At 38.3% G+C, this 12,208-nt stretch overlaps 1 protein-coding gene across 14 annotated transcripts in view; it reads right to left on the reverse strand.

Annotated features, from left to right (window-relative positions):
• Positions 1-737: 737 nt before the first annotated feature.
• UTRN (utrophin) overlaps positions 738-12,208 on the reverse strand; it is a 580,255-nt gene continuing 568,784 nt past the window's right edge. For all 14 annotated transcript variants that reach the window (XM_089333656.1, XM_089333655.1, XM_089333653.1 and 11 more), the window contains 2 exons: positions 5,128-5,150; positions 738-2,770 (listed from right to left, as the gene is read on the reverse strand). In XM_089333656.1, the coding sequence (XP_089189782.1) occupies positions 2,762-2,770; positions 5,128-5,150 (32 nt within the window). In that variant the 3' untranslated portion in view covers positions 738-2,761. The remainder of the gene's footprint in view (positions 2,771-5,127; positions 5,151-12,208) is intronic.

Consider the following 12,208-nt stretch of genomic DNA (forward strand, 5'->3'; position numbering starts at 1 on the left):
GGCAGATTTTATAACCAGACTGACTAGGCTTTCCTGTGGTACACAACAGTGGGTGCATGTGTTTGTGTTCTGTGTAACTGTAGAAGTGCAATGATGTACAAAAAAGTGTATTCACCTGTTTTTAAAAATAAAACATTAATAAAAGGTGCTTGAAAAATATATATACAGAATCTCAATAATATATAAAAGCTAAAGGTTTAGTAAATAGACAATTTTTAAAATTTTTAAAAGTTTCTGGAAACCAGTTGTTTTCTTCAAAATGCTTAATTGCTATATTGGTTCACAGTTGATGGGCTGTTTAAAATATATCAGAATGTTTTATTTGGACAAATTGTATTTAACCAGAGTAGTTAAAATTCAGTGAACAGATAAAAACAACATGATTTAAGAAGCTAAAAGGGGGTTTAAAAGTGTAACCAACTAAAGGTCAGTAACATCTAGTTATTAAAATAAAGGTGCAATAGGCTTTCAAGGCATATTTTTAATACCCAAGATAATTTTCCCTATTAATAAGCCATCTCTCTTCAGAGGAAATTCAGAATTATATAATTCATATGTAGGAGAAGAGATACAGAGAGGAAGGAGGAGAGAGAATGAGACAATTGTGCGTAGAAAAGATTGCAAGAAAATTTGTAGATTTATCAGGAAACAAGCTCTCACTACATTTTACTTTTATAAATATATACTCAAAGCTTATATTTTCTCAGTGAACACAGTTGAAGAATATCAAAGTTGTCTTGTGTTAAAATTACTTTTATTCAGGATGAAAAATACAACATGTAGCCAGATTAGATGATAATCTATGATTAGTTCTTTACCACAAAATTCAAAAGAAGTACATACTGCATTTCTTGTGGTTGTTACGGCAATATATTTCTTTTTATTTATTATTACTTAGAAGGTTACAATGTAGTGTTTTATGTAGATTTTCCATAACAGCTGATACAGAACATTTTGCATACAAATACAGGCAGAAAAAAATTGATACGCGACTTTCCCAAGTAATGACAAGGAAGACACCAAATCTACAACTTGGAGTTCAGAGTTAAGGGAATTTGTTTTTTTAAATAGGTGCTTTCTTGGGTCTGATATGGTCTGGTGAGAGCTCTAGACTTCGCAGACTGCAATGGCATAAAGCTATTTCCAACACGATGGAGGAAGATGGATCTGAGGTAGAAAGGTGGCCATGGCTTTCCTCTTATATAAAACAATTTTTCTTCTTCTCAAAATATCTATGCTGCAAATAGACACCCGTGCCCCCCAACCCACCCAACCTATTCTAGAAGAATAGCGATTTCTAACTTTAAGCCTCCTTCTGGCCAGATCCCAGTTAAGAGAACCCAAAGTTTAAATGTCCCGATGCTTTAAAAGCACATACACTTGAATCAAAATACATTAGTTTCACTTTTGTTTTTGGTTTCTCTACATTTGGTAGGTAAGTAATAGGTTTAAACTAAATCGATTAAACATGAAATCAAAAGCTGCACTCAATACCTAACTGAATGCATTCAAAGGTACAGGCAGGGGTACCACCATCAAAGCATGAACTTCATTCTTCTGCAGGAGCAGTGACATAGGCTTTTGCTAAATTGCCTTCTCAAATGATTGATCAAGAGAAGGGTCACAGCACATCTGTTTGTTCACTCAGAAGAAAAATGAGACATGCACTAAATCTGTGTCTGCTTTCAGAAAGAAAATAGGAGTTTCAACAATTATAACGGACCTGAAAACAACCACATTCCCTTTCCTCAAAAATACCAATAAATTATCTTCAGAAAGAATTACAGAAAATGCTGTGCTCTAGTATGACAACAGGTAAAGGTCTGCTGTATATTTAATGATGGAATCAAGACCTGCAAACTAGGAAAGGTGGTACCAAGTTTTGTTTCTGTGTCAAAACAAAAATATGCTTCAATGGGCAAACTTTGGCACAACAATCTTTGAGATTATTATGATAACACAGGCTTCTCTACCATATAGATTGGGACATGAAATAAATAAAGAAATCAAGACCTATCTATATAGAGAAACGAATAAAATGCAGGAAAAAAAATCCCAGTAGAAACACCATAAAGGCCCACAGGATTTTGATTGTGGTTATCTGTGTGGTCACTAAAGAAGTAAGTATATGATGTCAAATAAACTTAAACAGCATAAACACAGCCATAGCCTATTCCACATATATATATATAATATTGGATTGAAATATATGAACTTATTAATTTGGCAAAATCATGGAAAAATACATGGAATCTACTTGGTCATGTGGCTGATGAATGATAAATAACCAAAATATAGTGGTAGGAGAGTAAAAGCAATAAACCAAGTTATTATACAAGGTGAACATGAATAACAGAAGGAATGTAAAAATGTAAGGTGGTCTTCTAATTCATATGCAATTTTTTATGTTATTAAAAAGACAGTATCATAGTAGAAAGCCCCCACCCACCTTCCCAATGCTGTATACATTATACAAATCAGTGACAAATGTATTTCCATTTCCAAATACCTCTCTGATCAGTAATTTACAGTTGCATAGAAAGGGAAGAAGAAAACAATAATATATGGTTATTATAAAAACAAAATATCCTTTTCTCTTTGGATAGTCAGAGTTTTACTCCTTCAGTAGAACACACAGTCAGCACTCAACAGCATGTGTCAAGGAGCCACGGAGCTTCTGATTAAATGGAACTTGGAATTGGCGTTTGCTGAAAACGGCGATACTGGAAGTCAGGAAATGTTGGTTGGCTGGATAAATACTTCACATTGCCTGTGGGAAGGGAAAATAGCACCGTGAGAATGACATTTACATAAAACACGACAGGAAGCAAAGATCTGTTGACTCTTCAAAGAAATAGAAGTGCTTATTGTAGATCTAGTCAAACCTTATTCAGCTATGTCCAAAGTAGGAACATCAACTTCTGTGTTGCCCTCTGAGTTGAGGTTCTTCCTTGGCAACCTGAAGCCACCCACTCTGGTTTATAGCACTGCAGCTGATACAAAGAGAAGCCTGGATATCTTCTCTCTTGCCTGGGCTACAAACCAAGTTAATACAGAGAGGACTTGACTTCTTCCAGCAGGAGGGTCCAAGAGGGACTGAATGAGGCTGGTACCAGCAGCTTGTCTCTCCCTGGGGAACTATAGGGAGCATCGCCTAGATGACAACTCCAATCCCTCTTTGTCCCAAGACAGAGTCCTGATCAGAGGGACATATTCTGAGTATGCAGTAGCACCAGTTAAACTTAAATGTCTCAGGCAAGAGGATATAAAACTGGGCCACACTCAAGAGACTTGTACCAACTTTTTGAATTGAAGGTCACAAAGCTACTCTTAAAATATTTTGAATTTAGAAATACTTTTATAATCACTCTAAAATGAGATCAATCAAACCACATTTCATAAATCATAAGAGGCCTTTAAGGACTCCCAAGAAAGATACCCCATCTGTTCATGTCCATTATTTTATGGAGGACTTTGGAATGAAGCCTGGCTCAACCTCAAAACTGTGCTTCTAATGAAATTTCTGGAAAAGCTCTCCAATGAGCCCTTCCTGCTCCCAGGCAAGCCAAAAGCAGCAAACTCATTTGACTATTGCCTAGATTCTTCTCTCTGTTACTATTCATAAATGGATTCTTCAGAAACATGGTTTCATTGTTGCATATTTTATGGCCATGTGTCAGGCAACAAAAATTCCACAGACACTGATGGTATGCCCACTGGGTTCCAGGCATGTGTTGTGCCAAGGTACTGAGGTGGAGTTCTCATAGTAAAGCAGTGTAGAAGCTATCTCAACAGAGCTGTCTCCTCTGATTTTAACATGAGAAAAGTGCCAATCTCTGTGAATTCAATGTATTTGAGTAATAGAGGAGGAGGAGGGGAGAACGGGAGGGGAGAAGGGGAGATTAATTCTATCTGGAAAAGGAACATGTCATTACCTACAAATGTTGGTAAGTAAAGTTTTGGTGTCAATTCATGTTGAAAATAAAGGCTACAAGGATTTCTGAATTATTTATATGTACTCTATTTTTCTGGAAAATTAGGTCTATGTCCTAAATAAGAATAAAAAAACTCTCATTTCAGGTGGTAGAATTCTAAAAACTTGACTGCAATGTAATTTTACCAAAACCATCCAGATAAAAGCATACTTTTCATGGATTTTCATTTGACCCAAGGTATGAAAAATGCAGAGAAGAGGGAAAAAAATGGTAAAAAGAAGAGAAGGAAGGAAGAAAACAGGAAAGGGGTCATCAGATGTTTGTTCCTTCACTAAGTTGCTATATAATCAGGAACAATTTGGTTTCTTTAAATCAATTTCTTAAAAAATCTAAAAGAAAACTAAGAGAAGTTCTCTATGATTACATATGCTTTCAATTCTGGGCACTCGAGCTGCGAAGGACTTAAGAGGTTACAAGAAGTCTCCCCTTCTCAACCCCATCTCTTACAGCCTCACCCTCCTCCCCCAGATTATCAGTTTTCTCATCTTACCCTTTCTCCTAGTTTTTAATAGGCTACAAGAAAATGCTCCATACTTCTGCAGAGGTCCCAGCCTGTCTTTGCCGATAGGACAGTCAGGAATTTGCCTTAAAATTATTAACAAAAAAGCTCCCAAAAGAAGGTACAGTCTGAAGATCTACCATGATCCTGTGGCACCTAATTACAAGAGTACCTGATAAGCAAAATAGTGAAAGGCAGACATCTGCCAAGAGTTCCCAGAAAATTTTTAAATGAAGAACTGTAAATCCCTCAATGTCACAACACCAACTTGTGGTACCACTTTCTTTTTAAGCCAGTGTTATGCAACAGCTACTATAAGTAGATATTTGGGACAACAGTAGTTTGTGCAATCTATCCAAAGTGACACTATATAGTACTTATGATGTCAATAAAAAGCTGATAGAACTCAGAGGATCAAACACATGATATTTTTAGTATCTGGATAACTTGGCTTGAGCTCCCCCCTCCCCAGACTGTCAAATTAAATACAGAATCAACTAACATTTAAATGTCAAACAAGTTGGCTTATTTACATGGATAATGAAGTAGGAAGGCTGAAATCAATGGTAGCTAATCTGCTTCCTGTAGGTTGTGCTCAGGAACAATTGAACCCGTCAGTCTATTAACTCTTACCTGTGGCCTGCTGGGGACATTTGCTGAAAGAGAAAACAAAACAAATCAATTGAAGGCAGTATTGGTGCTTCCTTAGTTCCAACTTTCAGGCATGCAAATATGGGGAATTTACCATTCTGAGCAGAATAATAGCTCAGCTGTTAAATAGATGCTAATAGGAAAATAGGAAACTTTTTCTGGTAAAATGCCCTAAAAAGGGCTAGTTTTCCCAGTTAGTTTCTTATAACCTACATACATGCTTTAAGAAATTCCATCCAAAATGTTAACAATTTGGTGATTCTCACAAGTAAGTGTACACTAAAGCATTGGATCAACACTTAGTTTTGCAAAAGATCTCAAAGTTTTCTATTTAAATCCTGCCATGGATTTGGTTTATGTATCAGAATAGATACAGAATACAGAAAATTCTATATATTTCACCAAATAGCAGATTCTGCCCAAAGCATCATTAGAGATACGAAGTTTTGGTTTCTACCACCCTTGGCCCTCACCCAGAAAGGCCCGGAACATGTTTTAGCCAAGTGTTTGTTTTAAGGATAAGGACAAGGCTGACACAATACTCAACAGCCTCTGGACAGTGGACTAATAACAGCACCATGGATGGGCCTAGTTAAAGGCATCAGAGGTTTTGCAATGCTATTTAATTTTCATGTGCCCTTAGCTCAATTTCTTCCTTGTCCCAGAGCCCATGGCAGTGACGCAGATCTGTAGGCTTTGTGAGAGCATCCACAAATGTAGAAGTTCATTTCGGGGCACTGGGTAGACTGGGAGAAATCGCTAATGATGGTGCAAACTCCCCAGTTACCCACAAAGGCAAATTACCTAACTGGGAAAACATACTGGACCACAAGAAAACTCACCCTAACTATACTTTAGCTGCGCTTACAAGTAAACCCGTGGATGACAGTCTGTGTTGTAGCAGCAGTCAGACGGCCTGCCCTGCCTTTCTGCTGGCTGCTCCCTTGCAGCATGTTCAGTAAATCTAACTCTGCTCACTCTCCCAGAATGCTCTGGTGAAATCTCTCTCCACCCATGATGCTGGTCTCAATTGGTCAGTTCCCATGACAGCAACATAATATTCACTTTTTCATACCTGTTTTTCATACCTCTGCCTCTTTCATTGCATAATAATTTGGCACTTAACACAGGAGGAGGGGAGGAGCTACAGCTCCCAGTGCTTGGTCAAACCAGAATCATCCCTAACCGCCCTGCATGTGGCACTCCTTCCAGCTCTCAGTTTTTATGCTGAGGGGTACAAAAACATCAAGGACCTCACATGTGGTGCCGGTAGTTTTGGAGTGAAAAAGAGCAGGTGTGAAGGGCAGCCTTTCTGTAATGCTTGGAGAGTGTGGGCCCCGGCATCTGGAGGAAGATCAGGCTAAAAGAAGCCTGTGAATTATATCAGCAGAAATGAGTGGACCTCCACTGGTATGTGACTACACCCAAGAGAGAGCTGAGCTGAATTAAGCACATGCTAGGTTTACACACTCTATCTAAAAGAGATAATTATCCTTCTCTTTTCAGTGACAAATATAACCAACAGCCAAACCCTGGACAGAAGTGTGATCCATTTTTCTCTAAACACTTTTATTTTACAGAAGCTTTTATTTAGTAAATATAACTTTCATAAGTACAACTTTTGTATTATAGTGGTTATTCCCCAAATACCCACCCTCCCACCCCCAAACCATCCCATCTCCTACTCCCTCTCCCATCCCATTCTTCATTAAGGTTCATTTTTAATTATGTTTATATACAGAAGATCAACTCTATACTAAGTAAAGATTTCAACAGTTTGCACCAACACAGACACACAAAGTATAAAGCACTATTTGAAGATTACTTTACCATTAATTCTCATAGTACAACACATTAAGGACAAAGGTCCTACATGGGGAGCAAGTGCACAGTGACTCCTGTTGTTGATTTAACAATTCATACTCTTACTTATGACGTCAGTGATCACCCAAGGCTCTTGTCATGAGCTGCCAAGGCTATGGAAGCCTCTTGAGTCCACAGACTCTGACATTATTTAGACAAAGCCATAATCAAAGTGGAGTCTTCTCCTCCCTTCAGAGAAAGGTACCTCCTTCTTTGATGGCCCCTTTTTTCCACAAGGATCTCCCTCACAGAGATCTTTCATGTAGGTCATTTTTTGCCACAGTGTCTTGGCTTTCCATGCCTGAAATGCTCTCATGGTCTTTTTAGCCAGATTCAAATGCCTTAAGGACTGATTCTGAGGCCAGAGTGCTGTTCATTTGTCATTCTATGAGTCTGCTGTGTGTCCTGCTTGCCATGTTGGATCAATCTCTCCTTTTAAATTCTATCAAATATTGTTAGCAGACTGGATAAAAAATTTATGGGATATGTACTCTATGGAATACTACACAATGGTAAAAAAAAAAAAGTGAAATCCAGTCATTTTCAACAAAATGGAGGAATCTGGAAAACATCATGCTGAGTGAAATAAGCCAGTCCCAAAGGGACAAATATCATATGTTCTCCAAAAGAATACTTTCAATGTCTATAGCTTTTTATCAAATGAAAAGCTATGTGGGCTCCCCTGAATAAACTGAACAGATAAAATTTAAGAGGAAATCATTTCACTTTATCAGGTTTTTAGTTTTGATGAATGTTGCTCAAGTTTAATAAATAAGGCAATTCACAGTGGAAATAGGCCTACAGGTCAAAAAATAATTTTAACACCATTTGTTGGTCCATGAGCAAATATTACTTGGCTTACTACCAGGACTCCATTTCTTTGAAGGACATAAATAAAAAAGTTTTGAAATACTTTACATTAGAAAAGAATGGTTATAATAGTCAGTGGAGGCTGGCACCATGGCTCACTTGGCTAATCCTCCTCTTGTGGCGATGGCACACTAGGTTCTAGTCCTGGTTGGGGCGCTGGTTCTGTCCTGGTTGCTCCTTTTCCAGTCCAGCTCTCTGCTGTGGCCCAAGAAGGCAGTGGAGGACGACCCAAGTGCTTGGACCCTATACCCGCATTAGAGACCAGGAGAAAGCATCTGGCTCCTGGCTTCAGATTGGCACAGCACGCCAGCAATAGCAGCCATTTGGGGGTGAACCAATGGAAGGAAGACCTTTCTCTCTGTCTCTTTCTCTCTCACTGTCTAACTCTGCCTGTCAAAAAATAAATTAAAAAAAATTTTAAAAAAACCACAAAATTTAAGTACTGTGTCTAAGGGAAAGGATGGAGGTCCTTCATTTGAAATCACCGGAAGATGGGAAATGTTGTTGTACACACCTTGGTAATCCCCAAAGAGACTCTGCTTTGGGGGTGATTCCACCTGAGCCCAGAATTCCTAGGGAATCAGAGCTCCTAACCAGACCTACCCTCATCCCTCAGATGGAAATTTTAGGTACACTGGTTAATAGACAGCACAATTAAATTCCCCTGAGCTGAAAATGCCTGCCTCTCTGCTGTGAAATTCAATATAAATAATTTGAAAAATAATTTAAAAGGCCATAATTCAAGGATGCTAGCAGCACCAATAGGGATAATTTAAGTCAGAGGAATTCTAAAGAATTAGAAGCAACAATATGTAGATGTGGTTTTAAAATGTCATGCTAAAGTAGGCAATTCATGCAATTAAGGTTTATGAATTTATAGTTTCATTTCAAGTCCAAAATGGCCAGGAGTAGGAATTCATTCATGGTGATGCTCATGTTTAATCCACAAAAAATCAAAAGTCAATATTAATATTCAGATCAATTCATCTTGTATGCTATTGACAAGTGATTTTAAGCTCAAGGGATTGGTTTGCAACTGGGAGGATGCCAATCTTATCTGTTTAGATAAACCCTCTGAAGGTGGCCAGTAAGCTTTGGGGATTGTGAACACTGATAAAAATATTTGCTATTTGAGCTACTTAAAAGTGAGCAAGTGAATCCCAAACGACTTTCTGGTACTATGTGGGGAAATATGAACAACTCACCATTTACTGTTAAACAATGCTTTGGATGCCAAGTCTATATCATATGTTGATTTCTATTCTGTATCAATTTGGGAAAGACATAATGACTTTGGCCAAAATTTTTAGATACATATCAACTAAATATAAATCAATTAAGCCTTGCTTTATTTTTCTGAAAAGCTCTCCTTGTATTGGCAAATTTTCTACTATCAAAACAAAATATGATTATAGATACCAAGAAGAACAAACTAAACTCAAACTAAAAGAACTTACAGAAGACAAAAATTTTTTTTGAAATCCTTAATTTCAAAAGATCCTAAAATACAATATTTGTCATTTCTTAGAGGATGGAATTTGAATTCTTCAAAATAACACATGATTAAGAATATGCATTTACAGAAAACTATAAATAATATAAATATTTGTAAATGTGAAAACTTCAGACTGGGAGAATGTGGAGCCAGCTTCTCCCTGAGGCCTCCACAAACTACCCTCCAAACCCTGGGATGACGCAGGAGAGGAGGAACCACCAGTGTCTCTGTGATGTGGTCCCCTTGAAAGAAGGAATCTTTAGAAAGTTTCTGTATATATTCTAGTCCTTTCATGTAATTCAATGATCTGACAACACTTTTCATAGCTATTCTCTGATAATGGCAGTGCCTATCATCTTATCATCTGCCAATCCACCTATCATATCCATCCATTCATCCACCTACACTATTCACTGAATTGCTTACATGTTAAAGTTTATGCTTATATACAAGGGCAAATTAAGAAGTTAATGGAGAATGTTTATTATGAAAAAACTATGCATGAATTTCAAAATTTTTTGCATAAAAATACACTATATTTAATTACATTTTTCCATGAAGTTTTAAAAAGATATATATTTGGCCGGCGCCGCGGCTCACTAGGCTAATCCTCCACCTAGCAGCGCCGGCACACCGGGTTCTAGTCCTGGTCGGGGCTCCGGATTCTGTCCCGGTTGCCCCTCTTCCAGGCCAGCTCTCTGCTGTGGCCAGGGAGGGCAGTGGAGGATGGCCCAAGTGCTTGGGCCCTGCACCCCATGGGAGACCAGGAGAAGCACCTGGCTCCTGGCTTCGGATCAGTGCGGTGCGCCGGCCACAGCACGCCAGCCGTGGCAGCCATTGGAGGGTGAACCAACGGCAAAAGGAAGACCTTTCTCTCTTTCTCTCTCTCTCTCTCTCTCACTATCCACTCTGCCTGTCCAAAAAAGAAAAAAAGAAAAAAAAGATATATATTTATTTGAGAGTGGCAGAAAAAGAGAGAGAGAGAAGAGAAGGTGATCTTCCATTTACTGATTCACTTCCCAAATAGCTGCAACATCCAGGCCTGGCTCAGCCTCAAGACAGAAGCCTGGAACTCCATCTGGGTCTCCCACCTGTTTGGCAGGGACACAAGTGCTCGGGCCATCATCCACTGCCTTCCTAGACACAGTAGCAGAAAGCTGAACGGGAAGCAGAGGAGGAGGGACTGGAACTGGCACTTCTATATGGGACGCCAGTGTCACAGGCAGCAGCTTTACCTGCTGCCCCACACCACCAGTTCCTTTCTGTGAACTCTCAGAGGTACCCACACACTCTTCTCAAGATCCAGCATTCACGAACAGCTAATGAGATTCCCAATAAACAGAAATTCTATACTTGCCTTTAGAGGGAGGCCATAAAAGGAGATGAACGTATTTACCCCTTAAGGTTAATTTCTGCTCTACAAGTATGATAGTTTATTTTAAACTATATTTTAAAACATGGCATAGATTAATTTTTTACAAAATCTAGATAGCAGAATGTATCTTAAGAAAAATTTGAGTGACAACTTTTAAACATAAAGCTTATGAAAACCATGAATTTTTAACACATATTTTTTAAAAAAATATTTGCAATTCAGAGGTACAGAGTAAAAGAGCTGGTTCACTCCCCTAAAAGCCCACAATGAAAGCCAGGAGCCAGAAAGTAATTCGGGTTTTCTGCCATGTGGTTGGCAGAAGCCTGATCCCTGAAGTCATCACTGCTGCTTCTCAGTGTTTGTATTTGCAGAAGCAGGAGTCACAGGCGAGAGGCAGCATGGAACCCGGCACTCTGGTGTGTGACATGGGCATCCTAACTGGTGTCTTCACCTGGGCAAATGCCTAACCCAGCATAAAATTTTTAGAATGAAACGAGTACATTTCATATTCATTACAAGGCATACCCTGGCTCTCACTGCCAAGTGACTTTTAAAATAGAAACTGTCCACTGTGGCACTGAAATAAAAACTTTTAAACATGCTTTAATTTACAGAAATTGTTTACTAATTATTAACTGAATTAGGTGTAACTTGAACTAAAAAGTAATTTCATTGAGAAATTTAGTTCTGAAACACTGGCTTAAAAGAATCTGGTGAGGTTTAATTCAGCCATTAACTAAATACAACTCAGAACAAGAATCTATAAAAAATTCAAGCTTGAATTATAATATAAAAGACTAATCTGGGGCCAGCATTGCAGCTCAGTGGGTTAAACGGCCGCATGCAATGCCAGAATCCCATTTGACTGATGGTTCAAGACCTGGATGCTCCACTTCTGATCCAGCTCCCTGCTAATGTGTCCAGGAAAGCAGCAGGATATGGTCCAAGTGCTTGGCCCTTTACTGTCCACATGGGCGACCCAGGATTAGTTCCAGGCTCCTGGCTTTGGCGTGGCCTAGCCCTGAACACTGTGGTCATTTAACAATTTCTCACTCTGTCTCTCACTTTCTTTTTCTGTAACTCCTCCTTTCAAAAGTAAAATAAATCTTTAAAAAGAAAATATTAGTCTATAGTTCATATATTATGAGCTTAGAAAATAAGCAACAGCCTAAAAGCCTGAAATCAACAACCTAAACCATTGAAACTGAACTAAGTTTTTGTAAGTTCTATAGAGCCATGCAAACACAAATAGTTTTTGACAGATGAATGTGGGAACTGACATACAGTAAATGTGATTTAGCAAACTTTGAGGAGCAAAATAGAACAGTTACAAATAAAAATCTTAGAAATGACACACAAATATAAATAGATAATATTTATATGGTTATAGAAACTAAAACAGCCTTGGGAACACACTCCTGAAAATCGAAAGGATAATAAATTCTATATTTTTAAATTTA

The sequence above is a fragment of the Oryctolagus cuniculus genome, chromosome 5, assembly GCF_051225735.1.
Source record: "Oryctolagus cuniculus isolate XC-2025 breed Fujian yellow rabbit chromosome 5, ASM5122573v1, whole genome shotgun sequence".
NCBI classification, from domain to species: Eukaryota; Metazoa; Chordata; class Mammalia; order Lagomorpha; family Leporidae; genus Oryctolagus; species Oryctolagus cuniculus.